Genomic DNA, 18,560 nt, shown 5'->3' with positions numbered 1-18,560 from the left:
TCCACCCCAAGGCATTGATCCTTCACATGTTCTCTAGGATGACCAGAAGCACTTATATGTAAAAATGTTATTTAGAGAGAAAAATTGCTTAGACCTGGGTCCATAGGGATCTTAACATGGACATTGGCTTTGGTCTTGCCCTTGTGTTAGTGTTTGCAATAAGAGCAATTTGCCCAAGATCCCATAATGAGGTAGCAGAATTCTGATTCAGGGGTTATTGAACTCTAATGCAGGATTTCCTCCCCTTAAGTCTTCTTTTTTTTTCTTCTGTGCTTCTCCAAATACAGAGTGTTCAATCTCTTTGGAACTTTGCTTAAAGAAAGGATGTTAATCAAAGACAAACCTCAGGATCTGGCACAGGTGTTTTGAATGTATTAATTCATGCTCAGATTTGTGTAAAGAAAGGTTTTACACTGAAGAATTCAAATGCTTAGGTTCAATCTGGATCTTAGTTGCAGTGTCTTAAATAAAACACTGAAAACGTGCCCCTGAGCTGACCCGTGACTATCCAAATTGACACCAGAAGGGGATGTAAACTGACTTCATTGTGAAACCAATGGATTCCTCTTCTGTGATAGATACAGGGAAACAAGGTACAGATTTAAAAAAACATCCCTTTGGGAACTGCATCTTAATGGTATCACAGTTGCATAAGCATATGCATAGTTCCAGGAATCTAATGGAGCCTCTGGGCTTTGATTTTGCATTTGCTTTTCTCTGGTTATGTGGTTCACCTCATGCACTAGCCATTCAATATATCTTTTATATTGCTACAATAGTTTGCACATTTATTTTTTAATGACAAAAGGCTCCAACCCTCTTCACATCTGCATGGAAAGTATTTGCATAGCCAAGGACTCACCCCAAAGGCAGCTCACCTCCAGAGCCATATAGATTGCCAGGCCTGGAACACCAAAGGGGAGCACTGGGACACTGAAGCATTGCCACATTTAGTCAATTCTTTGAGGGGGGAGGGTGAGAGGAATAATTATAAAAACAAGACAGCTAAATCAAAATGAACTATGAAAATAAAAATTACCATTATTTAACTGATTGCAGTAGAACAAATAATTCCTGGACAGGTATGGCAAAAGTACAATTAATGAAACACATAAATAGTCACTAACTCAAGGGAGAGCTGGTTGACACTCTGTGAAACAGCTTTAGCAGAAATGATTCATCAATAAATGGGACTTGTTGTCTAATGGAATTCCCATTATAAACAGTAAAAAGGAAACTCACATTCTGTAAGAGTATTTCATTGTTTAACATACTGGCCCTTTAGTGTCTAAATTACCTTGTCCATATAGGGTTTTTACAAAAATATTTAAAGGAAAAATGGAGTCTGAATGTCAAAGACTTGTAATCAAGTTGTTGTTAAGGGACTTGAACTTCAACCAATTCCATTTATGTTGCTGGAGACATTTGCAGGAAGTGTGAGCCGAGGTATCCATTTACCAGTGCCTGATGATAGCTCACAGTAAAGGTGTTTAGATACCTAAAGTAACACAGAGGTGCAGCAGGAGTTTGCAGACCTACACATCTCCCTAACTTCTGAAAGTGGCACATTCAGGGAATGACCAACACCCTGGTCTGTTCTAAAATGGACAAGGATCATAATGAAATAAAACAAGGGAACTAATCTAGATCTGGGGAGAGGTGTTCCATGTGGACACTGGGGCCATTCTGGGCTAAAACCCACTAAGAGCACAAAGGCTTCAGGGAGGTGTTTCCTGTGGCAGAACAGGAGCCAAGACTTGAACCTCAGCCCAAACCCCTGCTGAAGCTCAGTTGTGCTACCAACTATCAGCATGGATCTGCAGAGATACCTTTGAAGTGCACATCAAGGCACATCTGCCTTCTAAAGCACTGCTGAAAATCTTGGAAGTCAAACTACTCTTTAAAACTACTCTTTGCTTTTAAGCAAAGTTTGGAAAGGTACTACTGTAAGACAAACAGAGAATGCAATATGCTCTGTTTAACTTGCTTAGCATTTGAAATCTCTCAGTCCTGACATTTCTTTGTAGCATAAAGCTCTCCAGATCAGGTTATAACTTATGCATTGTAAAACTCCAGTAGTGAAAACAAACATTGTTTCCAGAATCATCTGTTTGCAATTTTGCTTGATTACTCTTCCAATAGATTTCAAGCTGAGGATTGAAAGGTTTAATGTTCATATGGACAGAATTTGTTCCTTTTCTAATGATTAGTTTTAGCTGCATTATTCAGCCTTACTTGTGTTAGCCTGCATTTTGCTTTTATCAAGACACACGATTTTGTCTTCTTAAATCACCATACATCAAATTGCCATGATTGTCCTCACCAATCTGTCACAGCAGAGTTATTTTTGTCCAGCTCTTCTGAAAGCCAGCTCCTAAAAACAGCATCTGAGTACGTGTGAGATGCTGGATGCTGCCAATGGGGGATCAATATAGGGATGACATAACAGGATAAGGATCTACAGAGGAACTCAGCTCCCAGGTTTTGCAAGCATTTTCTGTGTGAGGAGCAGCAGAAGCGACAGAGTGGTGTCCCCAAAAGCAGGCACAGGAACAAGGAGCTAGTTATTTTAATGCCCAGGAAACAAGATGAGCTCTGGAGGAGGACAGGGCCCCTTCCACACTCATGTCAAAGCCTGGGGCTTTCATGAGGCACAACCTAAGAGGTGGAGGTGGTGGTGGAAACCTTTGTCTCCATGGCACTCACCCACTCGTGCTGATAAGTTTGCCTGAAGGGCTTTGCTGTAACATAAATCCTGTACTTCCTTCTGGGAACACAGGGAAAAAAACAGGGCTCTCCTCTCTCTCTCCTCTTTGCATCTGACAACTGTGTTCACATCTCCTCTCCTTTGAGGCTAAATGTCTTAAATTCTTCCAAGGCTCCCTTCCGCATTGTTTTCTAGGCCTTTGGTCATTTATTGTTCTTATTGCTATTAACAATTTAAAAATGAACTTTTGTTACTGGGAAATAGAATGAGAGCTATGGAACCCTGACAGAATTAGAGCACATTTGGACATATATGGTTTTACATTGAATAGAGTAAGAGCTGGAACTAATTTGTTCTCTTACAAAAGTAAATATAAATGCCCTCAAAATAATATCCCAGACCAAGAATAATTCTGCAGTACACCTCACTGTGCTAATGTTACATGTTGAAAGAGCATTTAATTCTAACTTCTGCAAATAATCCTTTTATGATTTATCACATTTTAAGAGTTCTTAGTTCAAAACACTTATTGGTTGTATATGAAATTAATTCTGTGGATAATTTTTAAGAACTGTATTTCAAATTAGTTTAACACCTTCTAGTTAAAAATTAAAAATCGGTAAACTGAGTCACTGAGAGCTGAGGAATATTAATGCTGACATTTTCTATAAACATATGAAATTAGGTAAAAAGTATCTCATGGTTGTTAACTGTTCCCAGATGGAATAATGGTAGTTCAATGTCAGAATCCAGCACATAGAACTTTCAGGTGTATGCTGTGGCTTATGGATTTATTTGGAAATATCTACGGTAAACTTTAAGTTTTCCCTCTTTTGAGTCTGATAGTTTGATATAACACTATTTCTCATTTTCATTCTTTTGGTGTATTCACATTGGACTGATTTTTACATTAACTGTTAGTTGTACATTGACACGATATTTTCAGCTGCTGTGTAGAGTCCCCAAACCAAACCACTTGAAAGTGGCTTTCCTGTAGAAAAAGACTGGATTTTTCTTTCTTGAGGAAAAAGCAACAGTAGCACCTGTAGCCCACTGCTCGAGGGCTAAATCTACCTGCATGTCAAAGGAAGAGCCCAGTTTGTTTGTGGGGTTTATCCCAGGATTAGGCCAGTTGATGGTTACATTTAGAGCAAAAGGGACACAAAATTGTAGTGTCACTTTTTATACACAGTTATTATCGTGGAATGTTATTATATTTTCATAATTCTCAGACAGCTATAGGAGAACTCTCAGTGTCTTGAAGAAGGCAAGTTGTTGTGTGACCTGGATGTATGAATTCTGAGGGGAAAAAGTTTCCAGTTTGTGGTCATAAAGCAACATCAGGAGCATTATGTATTCTTCACAACAGAGCTTGATTATTTTTTTTAAAAATCCCCAAAACTATACAGTGTCTTTAAAAAAAATACGGGAAAATAGTATGTGAAGTGGTTTTATAAAATAAATAATCTATTTTCTATAAACGTACAAAATCAGTTATACAGCAAGTAAGAAACTGATACAAATGCAATAACTGAAAGATATATTTAATTTTATAACTGTAATAATTTATTTATGAAATATATCCACATATATATAAAATATATCATATGTTTTGGCAAAGAGCTCCCTTTCTTGTTTCAAAGAAAATCTATTACCACTGGTTTAAGCCCTATATAAACATTTGTACTGTTGATTTCTTTTCACTTTTCTTTTGGTCTCCATCTTTCTTCTTATAAAATATAATTTATTGTCATGGGGTTATAGTTTAACCTATGTGCCCTGGGGAAAGTCTGCATGAAAGTCAGTCAACCCAAAAAAAATTTGTCACAAGTAAGGGATTTCCTCTCTTCTTAAATAATATAGAACAGGGTTTGCAAAAGTTACTCTTTTTTCCTTGCTTACTCTTGCATCCTCGTAGCAAAAAGAAGTCCATAATTTCTGAAGGCATCATTTACATTGAAAAATGTCCAGGGTTGGATTTAATCCTTATTGCCAAGTTTTCAAGTTATTCACTGATGATGTTTCAATGAAGATAAACATGTGATTTGTAGTACTAACAGAGACAAATGTATGTGCCGTGGATGGTAACGTGGGCAGGGGCTTAGAACAGCAAATCTGAGTTACTCTGATTGTATGAAGCTTCATTTGAAGTTCCACAGTCCTACCTTTGCAGCTTTAGGAAAATTCTTGGGGCTGAATAATTAAAGTTCTGTTCACCAACTACAGTGCATCCTTAAATAATCACTGTGTTTTTGAATGGAACTTTGAAGTGCAGGAATAATTTGTGCCTAAATTAGGTAATCTATTGAATACTCAATGCATACTCTTAACTTGCTATAGTTTATAATAATATTTATATTAGCCATTCATATTTATTCTGCATAGATACTGTCATTTAAACATCTGCCACGAAGTTACAATATGATGATTCAGGCTTGCATACATTAACAAGAGAAATATTTTGCATCTGTTTATTCTGAATGAGAACTCATGTAGAGGCAATCTCTCTCTAGCTCACCACATTCTCCAATTACAGTTGCCTGCATAAAGCTGTGGATGGATTCCTCAGACACAAAGTGGAACAGTATGTTTCTATTGTACTCTTTGAAATCACAGAGGAAAACAATGCTCCCTGAAACTGTGCATTGCTGAAGTTTGGATCTGCCTTTGAAGTTTTCTTCACTAGTGATACATTCCCTGCCAGTTCCATGATAAAGATTATCCTTTACTGAGACTCTCACGGGGGGAACACGGGACAAAGCTTCCTCATGCAGGTTCAGGTGCCCTCAGAGTGGCACTGCTGAAATGGAAGTGGTGCATCGCTCAATTCTCCACTGGCATCACACTGAAGCATCAAGTTTGTCCATCTCAAGGGAGAGTTGTAGTTTAAGTTCTTGTTTCTGAGCTCCAGCAAATAAATGTTAAAGCTTTAAAAAAAAAACAAACACAACAACCAAACTGCTTAATATTCAGCACTAACTGCCTGTTACTTGATAGAAAAGGGTTTATCTCCTTGATTACATGTACCCAGAGTGAACGCTGCACAGTTGTCTGATTAGCTCTGCTCAGATAATCATAGCAATAAATCCAGCTTGAGGACTCCTAATCCAAGTGCTTTCCTTCATAGCAAAAAACTTTGGGTCATAGTGCGACTTATTTCGAAGTGGAAATATTTGAAACTGGCTGCTAGGTCCCAGTAATCTCTTTGTATCTGTTATCGAAAGCAGATTTATTTTTCCCCTCAGATGCTTTTTCCACAAGGTTCTTTTCTGTTTCTTTACCTTGACAGTTCTAGTTTTACTGAAGCACTGCACTGGGACGTGTAGCTTAAGTTGCTGCAGTGCTAAATGAGCAAAAACATGATAGACAGGAACAGCCCTTGCCCTAAAAAAAAAAAAGGCAAAAATATGTATTGGCTTATAGCCAAAGAATCCAACTTTTGAAGGAGTTAGTTAGCACAAGGGAGGTTGTAGTAGTTCTGTGCATAGTAAAGGTTATTTTAAAAATTACATATGGAAAAAACCAAAGAACTCATGGGCCAAGTTCTGCCCTTATTTATAAAATTCAATTAAAAGAATTAAGGGTGCTGCAAATACAAAGAACATTTATGAAAAATCACTATTTGTTTTAAATATTAAACATCTGCACCTTACCTGATTGTTCAGAATCCTCCAGACTCTCTGTGCTACTGAATGAAGTTGTGTTCCTCTTCCCTGCATTGGTCTTTCTCCTCTGTCTTTTTCACTGATCCATGATTTCTGGAGAAGAGAGATTTTCCAAGTTTGTAAATGTGCTCTCATCAAGTCCCCTTATGGATACATTCATAAAAAGACAATGTGATGCTCTTTGTCAGACTAGATAAAACATTCTAGAATAGTGCAATATTCAGCATGCTCCTAACTGGGCAGATCTGGTGTTCTCAAAAACACCACATCATAGAAAGGAACAGCAAAATGAAAATTCCAAGCAGTACTGGCTGCCTCTGGCCTCTTTCCTTCACCTACTAAACTCTGAGGTGACATACAAGTTCTCTCACTTTTGTTCTTTCTGTTCACTCCCCCGTCCCACTGGGGGAGAAGTGAACAAGCACCTCTGTAAGTGCTTGGCTGCTGGCCAGGGCTAACCCACCACACTGGAGAGGGGAATTTTAGTTAAAATCAATGTGTTTTTTACTCAGTTCCATTTGATAAGTGCAACTTGATTAATTTATCTCTGCAAAATAGTCAAATCGTGTAGACAGGTGGCAGCATTCAAGCACTCACCTTCTTCTGTCTTGCACTCTTCTGCAAAACTGCAAACACTGTTCATCCTGAGCATCCAAACAGGAACATCGAAATGAAGACTGGGAAGTACTTTGACTCTGGCCTGTAGACCTTTTGCCTCTAAAGCTGCCTCTGTAGTTAGACAGTCCATATGGCACAGTCCTCCTGTTGTGAGTCACACATATCGTGTATTTTAGAAGCCAATTAAAATGATATTCCATCTCTTTTCTGTTTTAGTAAAGAGATCTATTGATGCAAAGCAATAAATACTGGCACAAAAATCAAAACATACTCATATAAATAAGCAGTTCTGCCTATGAAAGATTGTAACTTCTGCCCAATTAGCTCTGGCTTTTGGGAAGTTATAAAGTAGCAGACAATCAGCTCTACTGGGAGAATTAATTGGCAACTACACAATCTAAAAAAAGATTGGAATACCTAACAGCTGATACAATTACAAGCAAGGTTATTGCTTATTTTGCTCCTAATTCCTGTGTTGTGTTGCTCACCCTCCCCCAGCGTACAATATTTGTTATGTCCCATGCCATGGCTGGTGTGAAGTGACAAATGAGCTGTGCTGAGTTCACCAGACGAGTAACATCATGTAGTTGTATCATCTTCATGATTCTGAGCCTGATTTGCCATTAATTTAATCATTGAGAAATGGAGACAACTGTCAGCATGATTAGTTCACTACATCATGTTTGGAACATGATCCCTGGAGTTACAGAGGTGAGAAACTGCTGGGTAATCTTCCCTGTATGTATCTATCAATACCTTTCTACAAGAGATGGTATTCTGTACTCCAGCACACCAAGAAATAGGATGAGGCAGCTCTCTGTATTTCCCTGCAGTCTGGCATGCTTTGCTCTTTAATGGGTTATAGTCAATCAATTCCTGCTGACATCCCCAAAAGGAGTTGGATGGTTTGGAGTGATGTCATAAATTATTCTCCTTCAAGTTGTTAAAGAATCTCAAGTGACAGCAGCTGTCCACCACATGAAACTTCTGGAGACCCATAAAAGCTCCTGTGGACTTGAGGGATGGGCTAAGCAACCCACAACTCCACAAACACTAAAAATATGAAGGGAATCTCATGTTCACAAGCAAGCAAGAGGAGTGGAGGGAGTGGAAAAAAAAAAAAGGCAGGGAAGAGGAAGAGTAAATCTAGAAGGGTTACAGAAAGGTTACAGAACAAAACCTGAATAATCAGTTTGCAACCACTACCTTCACGTAGTTCTTCTTGCATTTGCTTTCATAAAAACATCATTAGGCTATTAATGGGAAAGCTGCAAATTTTCCATTTTCCCACACACATGGTGGGCTGAAGGGTTCAGAAACATTATTTTGGTGTAACATCAGTACAGTTGATGCAAATCATTTATTCAAGCCTCTGCACTTACAATACGTATGAGCTTGTGCATCTTGTCTTTCACAGCCTGAGCCAGAGCACACCTGTCAGTTAGATTTATGATAAAATCATACTGAAAGATAGAAAATCACAAGCAATATTTCTGTGTTAAGAGCCCAGGAAATGGTCTTTCTCCAGCAGATGCTGCTCTGCCTCACCTACATGCAGAAACTGTTGCATATTTTCCCTTTACTCCTATGCCCAGACACTGGGGGAGTCAAGAATATCCATATTTGTCTCAGAACACTTTAGGACTTGATTTTGGCCTCCCTTCTCTAACAGCCATTTAAAAAGCTTTTTGTTGTCTTTAGGATTAGGAGCGAGTCCCGTTTTATAACTGAAGAGTATTAATGGTTCCATACTGCCATCTGCTTTAGAATGATGAATGTTGAATGGCTAATGTAGGTAACTTCTGGTATAAATAATTGCTGTATGGTTGTATTTTTTATACAAATACTTTTTTTTTTCTTTTTAATTAAGTAATAGCTAGTATTTAGAGACAGGAACAGGAGGAAGTTACTTTATTTTTAACAAATCCTCTATGAAAACTGTCTGGTAAAATTCTATTATTCAACTTCCTGCTCAAATTGAGACTGAAATAGAAAGATTAATTTGGTGTGTGGTAGCCAAATATGAAAGCCCTGTTTCATGACAGATAGTTTGCCAAGGGATAAAGAAGCTACTTGCAGCTTTTGCAGATGTCATCCCATATTATGCTACAAGACATAAAATACTGCACTATGTTATTATTTAAAGTGGTTCCTTGTTAAAAAGACCACTCTTCCAAAATACAATACTGGTTTTTTTCACTCTAATTCTCTAACCCAGAATTTCTGTGGGACTGAGCTGCAGTTTGCCCTGTGTCAGAGGTTCTGCCTGAATAGCTGGAGAGGAAGAAGGGAATGTGTTTTATTCTTAATTGCTGCAGTTTGCAAATTAATGGACCAACTAGAATTGCCATCAACTTTCAATTTCACTTTAATACATCAGTGTGTGAATTACAGTGACTGAGGAACAGGCCCATTACCAGTCTGCTGTCTTTTCTAAGAAACAGTAAATTCCAGCAAACAGGGAGGGGTAGAGAATATAAATTAATTACAAGTGATAAGAGCCATGAACCACAGCCCTAAGCAAAGGAGGAAATTGGTATTTTAGATGCTGCTTCTGATCTTTCTAATGAGGTACTTCATGCTCTGTGAAACACAGAATGCTTATAGGAGTGTGGTTCATAGCTTAGGAAATGTATTCAAGCCCCCTTTATTTTCAGTGGCCCAGAAATACCTGCTAGTGCTCTGACAAGTGTAAGAATTACCTGGAACATCCAAGTGAAGTTTATATGTAAGTTAATGTGCAGATTTGCCCATCAGAGATAGAAATGTAATAATTCTCCCAATATGCCTGGTTTTCATTTCTAACCCAAAAATTCAAACCCAAACCAGAGATACTTCTACAGCAACCCAGTCTTTGCAACAGTGTTCAAAAAGAACCAAAAAATAGAGATGTTTTCTTGCCTGTCAGTTACTCTGATACAACTCATAAATCACAACGTTTAAGCAAATATTAGTGTGTGTATGGTTATCATTCCAGCAGCTGAAAATGTTCGTGTTTCAAGTTAGTTCATGCCTCTTTCTCAGCACTTCAGAGGTGAGAGGAGATGCTGAAGAGATTCAGTTGAACAGGTATCAGAAGCATTTGCCTGGCAGCTTCTTAAGCTTAGATTGTTACATGTGATTAACAGATGCTGCTCTTTTTTATTATTTTTGTGGTGTTGCAAGGCTCAGGTGCAAAATGAAGTAGAATCACAATTTCTGCACATTGAATGGGAATTATTGTCAGCATGTGATTGTCACCAAGCACTTGTGTGGCAAAAAAAGTCTCTTTGCTTTCTGTTTGAGGTGAGGCATCTGTTTTCTTTAGTCAAAGCTTGAGGACTTAATTATACCCAGAGCAGTTTGTGTCTTCTCAGTGAAGGAGAAGATGAGGATCAGTTGGAGTAGGGCAGAGGCAGATTTGTTGGCTGGCTACCTGCTCCAGGTTTCTGGAGATCCTGAACAACCAGTTCCCTTACACTGTGTTCTTCATGCTTATGACCCAGTCCCTGGTCAAAGCACCAGCTAAGAGCCATTTCCAAACTTTTTGGAAAGAAAAAAAAAGATAAAATTTGTATTTCTGACCTTTAACTAAGTAGGCAACATTTCTTCCTTTAGGAGAACAAGCTTCTTCTGAAGCAGTGAAGTGGGTTTGCACTATTTAAGGGCTGTGTGTCCTTTATCCCTTTCTTCTCTACAAAGTGGAGAACAAGCAAACCTGTGCAATTCTGGATCAGCCTTTCTGTCATGCTTTGAACTGGTATCTGATTGGCAACACACAGATTTGTGATTTCTGTGGAATTACTCTCTTTTGTGGAGTTAAGGATCATTACTGCAGCAAGTGAGGGGGTGCATAAAAGTCTGCACACTCAGTTTTAAAGCACTTTCTAGATTAGAGAAGGTCTGAGTTCAAGGAAGTAATTTCTTCTTGAATATAAGCTATTTGTTCTTTATTCTGTAAAAAATGCTAACACAACTCTCCAGTACTTGTAATTATTCCATGAGATGTAATTATGATTAGTCAGTGCAACAGATCTGTTAACTGAAGATAATTCCATGTATAACAGAGCAGCACAAAACTAATCAAAGCACAGTGTGCTCTTGTCACCTGAAACATTTTGGATTTCTGCAGTGGAAGGGAATACACAGTAAATGTTCCTTCTAGAATTTTAAAAGGAAAAAAAAAGTATAGATCTGAAGATTGGATAACAGATGCTGAAATAACCTAGATTATTTCTGTGCTTTGTGCCCACAAAACACAATCATAAAAGCTGTCCTCTGAAAGCCAGCTAGTTCTTGAAGCAAGATTTGGCCATTAAATTAGCAGAAGTAGGGATTTTTTTTTTGTTGAAAAAGGCAAAATTACTGACTAATAGTGGAACAGCCATTCTGAACCAGGGATATCAGGGAAAATTTCCCACAGAAGCAAACTGCCCATTGAATGATTACTGCCTTCAGGTCGAATTGGGAAGCATGATTTGCCTAAGTCCTGCTGTCCCTCACTTATAGTGAATTCAGGCAGACAAGTCTAATTGGTTTATTTTAATTTTTATAACATGTGGCTGAGTTTCTCATGCTATGTTATAATTGACCTATGAGCTGCTATTATTTTCTACTTTCCCAGCCACTTAAACACAGTAGATACCTCCAGGGCACTGGAGAGTTTCAGCCAAAATAAAGGGATGAGGGGGTTGCAGCAATCATCTTAGATGCTGTGATTTCAGTATTCAGCAATATATTTTCTGGCCTGCATCCAGGCCAGCGAGGCTCCCAACAGTCTCCAGTGTTTCCAGACAATCCTAAAATGTATGAGATCCCTGTAAGGACCACTGAGAACAAAGAACACAGAATGGAAGCAAAATTTACCATCCTCTAAGTGAAACAAAATGTCTACGGAATGAAAGATGCTTGGGGGAAATAACAGATATTTCTGTGTATGCTTTCATATAAAGCCACTGCAGTAATACTGTGTAGCTCTATAGATGAAGAGATCATTGGCTGCTCTGAAAGTTGGCTCCAGCTCTTTCTGTAACAGACATATTAATGTGCCTCCCCTATTAACCCTTCCTTAGCATCATTATTTAAGCAGTAAAACACCTTCTTCAAAGAAGTGCCTGCCTTGTTAGTTTTGTCAGCCTAACCACATGCTCCATTCTCAGAAGCTGGACTTTTTCTGAGTAGCTTTTTGCACCTCAAGTCATTTTCAGAGGAAACAAACCTTTATCCTTTATAGCCACACCTTTCTTTTCCACATCCTCAGTGTAGTAGTAGCCAGTTCCTAGATACCGAACAGGCTGCTGGATGCAAATTAGCTTTAGTTCATTAGTTACAGCTAACTTAATTAATAAGCCAGGGATTACACACATCTGCTTAATTGTCCAGTTTCACTGACCCCGTGAGTTCTTTGATTTCCCTCCCACTGGGGATTTCATGGTACCCAAGTCAAGTGCTGTGAGAATCTGGAGGCTTTTTATCACTATCCATCCTCCTCCTGTAGCTGTCAAAATGATGTTACATGTTTTCTTTTCGAAACATGATCAGAACAATATCTGAGTTGCTGAGCTAAAAGCTGGGGTACATTTCTTGAGGGAAGCAATATGAAGCAAAGATTGGGGTGAGGGGTGTCCATTAACACCCCAAACCTCCAGAGGGGCTGGGTAGAGCTCAATAAACTGAGCCACTGTTTCACAGAAATACCTCTCTCAAAACAACTCTCAGCATATCCTTCAGTACTTCATACCAGTCCTAATCTGATCCCAGTTCTGTGGCAGGATATATGATTTTTGGTTTAAGTAATTAAATAAAGTTTGGTGCATAATTTTCTGTCTGTCAGGCCCAAACTCCCTTTATTCCTTTTCTCCCTCTGACTGGCAGGGAATGTCATTAGTAAGTGGTTCTAACACAAAACCACTGAGGTAAATGCCAAAAGGCAGAACTGCAGGGAAATAGGGATTAAAGGAATCAAATGAAATGTCAAATGGTAGCTTTTCAACCTAAAATTCAGAGTACTTACTGCTGAAGCCACTCCAGCAGTTCACACAAACAACACACACTGATTTATGTTTCTACCACTCTCTACAGCCTGTTTAGTTCAAAATCCACCACAGGTTTAAAAACAAATAAAACAAAAACCTGGGGAAAAATAAACACGTGGTGTTAAAATGTAAGGCTGATGAAAGTGAGTGTGGTTTGACAGCCCTAGAGACTGTTTATCCTTAGAATTAGACCAACACGAGCAGCAGTGGGGAAATCTCAAGGCAGTGGCCATCAGTGTTTCATCCCTCACCCTGTGTTCTGCAGGGCCACCTCCTACAGGGATGTGGGATTTTTAACTGCAGAGCCAAATCATTTCAAGTCTTTCTGGATACTGCTGTAAAAGGTCCATACTGTGTAAATAAGCTTTACAGGAAGACTAAGAGGATAGATTCTTCTTCTAGACCGAGGAGGGCACACAAGCTGTGCACATTTCAGACAGTAAGACACTGAAAGTGGGAAGTCAGTACACAGTCTAAACAAGAATAACTCTTTGAATAAACTGGCCTAAAAGTCAGATCAGTTTGTCCATGATAAAATATAGCAATTACAGCAGAAGCCTGTTACTATGTTCAGTATATCTATTTGAAGTTTATTTTGTGCAAGACAAATAGGTTTCAGTGAATATGTGGGTAGTCAAGATTGCAAAATCAGGGCAAATTTCATTCAGAAAAATAAAATCAACTCAACAGAAGATTTATCACTTTTGGCACTTGGTTCTGATGGTTAACCATGTGCACTGTTTAGCTTCCTTGTTTCAGCTGCCTGGCTTGCAGCCACTGTTTTATCATCATGCCTTTGGCTACCAGGTATTTCCAATCTGATCTAAAGTTTATAACCACCTGCTTAATTGTTTTACTGAACAAGAAATCTTTAGCCGTGTACTTTTATTTCCAGTAGAATACAGGGCATCATCTATACATATTTAACGATGATTATCCAGAATTGAGGTAATTATAATACTCTGGAATATCACTTAATGCCCATGAGAATGAAATGCAGTCACCAGTGAGGTGCAGGTAACAAAAAGCTGTTGTGAAGGAAAAGTCAGCCAGCAGAACAGCAGTTAGAGCAGGAGCAACCAATGGGCTGCCTGAAGTCTTTTTTTTTGTAACAGCATCCCAAGAAATCACTTCATCTCTACATGTGAGTAAAACTGTGAGTGAAGCCATGATAGGGCACAAATTGTTCCCATTCTAAGATGACTTTCTGATGGCAGCCTAAGTCAGTAATGAGCAGAGATCGTTGACTTTTAGCTGTTGCAGAGCTGACTGCCTGTGCAATCAGCTGGTGTCTGTTCAGCTTCTGACAAGTTGCTAACAAACCCATCCGTCATCACCTCCAGGAGAGACCAAAACAATTCAAGTATATGAAAAGCCTTTCTCAACCCAACCAATGGTCTCCTTAGGTCAGGAAAACACATTTCTATTGGGAGCTGTCTGGAGCCAACCTAGTGCTAAAGGGTATCTGACCTTCATATGTTACAGAAACAAATTTATTAAGTGATGAAACATCAGGTCCTTTCAGGTCACCATGTACTCACACACCATGGAACACTCACCAGATCCTCTCCAATTTATCCCACACAGAAAAGCAACAGATACAAGTCAGCCCCTGCCCTTGTCCTTCCAAAGGAAATAGAACATGTGTTTAAGTACAGAGGATCAGAGCAGCAAACAGAGTGTTAGATCAAACTCTTCCTTTCACTTTGTCCATCCATCCAATTTTCCTGATGCAGAAATTCATGTAATTGGCAGAGAGAACTCTTAGATCAGCATGGAAGCTGGTCTTTACAACGTGGTCACAGGATTTCATTCAGTTACCACTTTCTTGAACATAATAGCAAATACAGAAAAAAGACATCTAGAAAAAAACCTCACTTTTGCTTTGATTTAAACCCTTCGAAAGAACTGTTCTTATTTTTGGTGCTTAGTTTGAGTGAGGAATTGTCCTTTGAAAATTGTCTGGATTATTGCCATAAATTCTCATTGTAGTTTTATTTTAGAATTGAAGACCACTTGAGGATCTGATACTGTGCCCTCATGATAGCACCACTTTCTTAGGAGTCGTCACCTTTTAATCTTTTACTAATCACTGTGAGCATCCCTGATGCTTCACACAGCAACATTAATGTTAATTGAACCACATGTTGCTGTCACATACACAAATTCAGTTCATACTGAAATATAGAAGCCCTTTGAAGAAGTTCAGATCTAAATGTAGTCTTGTCTACATTTTCTTCTTTAACTTACAGAATTAAGCATCAAGTTGTGTCTGTATTACATCAGTGGGTACTGTTTAAAAAAACAATTCTTCTTTAGAACGTGTCTGTAGCTATAGATCAAGATAAGCACTTGACAAAAAAAAATACATTGCAAACTAATTCCTGACTAATCAATCTTATCAGTGAGAACAGTTTACCAGCTTTTAATTATTTAATCGTCTTTGTTATGCAAGCTTTGTCTACACCACATAATTGCATGATTCTGTTCTGACTTACCTGCCTTTCTTTAGGACATCTTCTTTTCCACTTAAGGCTCCCACTGTTCCCAGCATAAAAGACTCACTATGTCAATATAACAGGCTGATGCTCTTAGTGGTCTGGCCTAACAGCAGCAGTTCATGCACAAATATAAAGCAATACTCAAAACATGTGCACAGAGATAATTTCTCTCTTAATTGTCACAAGCTGCAGGGAGTCAGAGGCTCCAAACTCTGCAGTTTTGTGCTTTTCTACAACTGTGCCCCTGCTTGATCTAAGTGGTTTCTCAGCAGGGATAGAATAGACTGTCTATCATCACTTTGCCTCCAACAGTTTCACTAAAAACTTAAACTGCTTTTCCAGGAAAGGAGGAGTGGCCACGACTAAGATTTGTTTTGAATGTATTACAACAATGCTTAACAGCATCTCCTGTCAGGAAAAGCAGAAGAAACCAGAAGAGGAAGTAAAGTTTGTCCTTGAAGTATGGAGGCAAGAGTAATGTTGAGAAAATATTAAGGAATTTTTGCGGGGAATAAGAAATGATAAAGTGAAAGAAATAAATCAGCAGGGAAAAAAAGGAAAAAATAATAAGCAATTACAGTACTTGACGTAGGAAATAAAACAAAACAAAAAGGCAAGTATATAAGCAAGAAAAATAGCAGAATCAACGGATGTCAGGAAAACTTCTCCAAACTTTAACACCGTCTTTCTGGTGTCTCACTGTGTGTTTGATCCTCAAAGTTGCACTGGAGCCAAGCTTTTAGTAAATATAAAAACTTCCAACAATGTGTGCACAAGAGCAACATAAAAGCTCCGTTTACAAACATGTTACCAGTCTGTTCAGATCCAGGGGTTACTTCCAGTTAAAGGCAGTGGTGTAACCTGCTTGGGGTATTAAATTGCACAAGCAGGCCTGGTTTCACACATTCACATCCAGAAGTACCTTTTGACTTGCTGAGACATTACTCCAGGTAGGACACCAGGGCAGAATTAGTGCCTGTTCATTCAGACATGTGATATGAAATCTTAATGCTGCTTCTGTTGCACTGAAATGCTCCAAAATGTCTAACACACTTATTTCAGTGACCTCCTCTGCCCTCATACATAAAAGCATTCCTGTTTCAGCCTAAAGGGAGATTTGGACAAGTACATGGCCTGCACACAGAGCTGCTCCTTTCACTGCTCACCTTCCTGGCTCAGGCCAGAAACAGCACAGGGAGCAGGACAGCAAAGCTGCCCACTTCAGACACTGACACACTCCAGGAAACCCTGTCCCTACTGGCCTAATTCCCTACTTTCCATCATCATCCACCCACTCTTTACCAACCCCAGAGGGCTCCCAGCATCCTGATTCACCCAGTTCCAACAGTGTTATTAGGTTATACAAGTTCATGTCTTTGGAGCACAGTAGTTAACATGTATATTCTATGTGAATATTTAGTATTGACATTGAATGTATTCATTCCATAGTTTGCATAGAAATGTCCAGTCATATAAAGGTTATAAAAAGAGAATTTCCTAGTACTCACATCAAAATATTACAGGCTACTCTATACCCAGTGGGGGTGGACTCGACAGAGCTGAGATTTGCTGCTATTTAAGTACAACTGACTTCAGTTAAGCAAGCAGAGGCTTAGAGCCCCAAGTGTTTAATATTTGGATTATTATACATATTTCATTGCTAATGCTATAGGTATCACTAAAACATTAGATACCTCTGGGTTTTTTTCTTTTTTTTTTTTTGTTCTTTGTTTGTGATGTTTGCACAAAACTTTCAGGTAGGAAAAAATTCTCCACATCACTGAATTAATGCACACTAAATACTTTTCCCACTGGAATGAAAATTGTAATTCCTGTAGAGTAAAAATAGGATACCCTAAAGAAAAAAAAAGAAAGAAAGACAGGAAAGAAAAAGAGGAGTGTATGTTTAAAATTAGCAGTGGTCTATTTATTCAGTGCGTAGGGGAAAAGGAATGTCATTCCCCCATTTTCACTGGTGAGCTCTGACTTAAATTTACTGAGTCATAAATATTTGGCTAAAATAACTTTATGTAATCCTGGGGTGGATTAGTGCAGGTATGGAACTCAAAGAACTGAATGACTTGTGAGAATACATGATAGTTACAGGTTCGTAGGAGTTCAAAAGACATCATCAGACATGGCCTCTGGCCAGGACACACATGTGAATTTACAAATTAAGTGCCCTAAACCCCATTTGACTTAACCTATTTTACTGCTATTTTCTGGTGTTTTTTACTCCTTTTGTTATTTTAATCTGATTAAAAGCTTTGCAATTGATTCAAAGGCAGATCTGGATTAGTACAACTGTTCCCAAACTTTAGTCACTGAGGTACTTGATGGCGTGTGTAGAAGTTCACAGTCATACAGCCTGAAGAACTTGAATTCCTAAAGTAATTTGGTTTGGGGTTCCTCTGATCTCCTGATTATTTTTTTACTGAACTGATCACTGTGATTGCTACAGGACTGAAACCTAATAGCCTGTGAGAATCTACAAATCCTTAAGTCTTAGTTACTCAACAAGACAGGATATATACAATGGTGTAGAGAAAGGAGGCCTCAAACCTTTGGGATGTAGGCAAAGTGTCACCCTTCCTGATGATTTCTTTCCATTAAACACTGTCAGTACCAGACCCTGCTTTTCTGCACGTGTGCTCCACCCCCACTGCCCTGTGTGGGGCTCCCAACTTCCAATCCATGAGAAATGTCTTCAAAAACTGTTTTTATTATGACTTGAAGCATAATGATGACTTATGTTTGCCATTCCACAAAGCATAATTGCAAAAGGCTTTCTTTTGTGACGTCTTAAAATCTAGTATATTGAATTTAAAAAAAAAAAAAATAATTATTTTAACGTACCGGTATTTTTCCATTTTAATTTTTATCCAAACCAGTACAATTGCACAGACAATCACACACTGTTCTTCCCTTCCTAATGAGTGGGTTATTAGGAACAGACTTCTGGAAAATACCCGCTGTTCCCTTCTTTCACTCAGGCTGTGGCCAGCACAGGGATGGTACCTGGACCGCGGCAGCGGGAGGTCACCGCGCCGGGCGC

The 18,560-nt window shown here is 38.7% G+C and overlaps 1 protein-coding gene across 1 annotated transcript; it reads right to left on the bottom strand.

The window, feature by feature from the left end:
• Window positions 1-4,297: 4,297 nt before the first annotated feature.
• EDN3 (endothelin 3) lies at window positions 4,298-7,190 on the bottom strand. The gene is given in 3 exon segments (XM_029960393.1): window positions 4,298-5,528; window positions 5,530-5,634; window positions 6,970-7,190. Coding segments are annotated over 3 exon segments (381 nt in total). The 3' UTR covers window positions 4,298-5,473.
• Window positions 7,191-18,560: the final 11,370 nt, after the last annotated feature.

Source organism: Manacus vitellinus, unplaced genomic scaffold (genome assembly GCF_001715985.3).
Source record: "Manacus vitellinus isolate BGI_N305 unplaced genomic scaffold, ASM171598v3 scaffold_26_pilon, whole genome shotgun sequence".
Taxonomy (NCBI): domain Eukaryota; kingdom Metazoa; phylum Chordata; class Aves; order Passeriformes; family Pipridae; genus Manacus; species Manacus vitellinus.
This window is presented reverse-complemented; position numbering and strand designations above follow the sequence as displayed.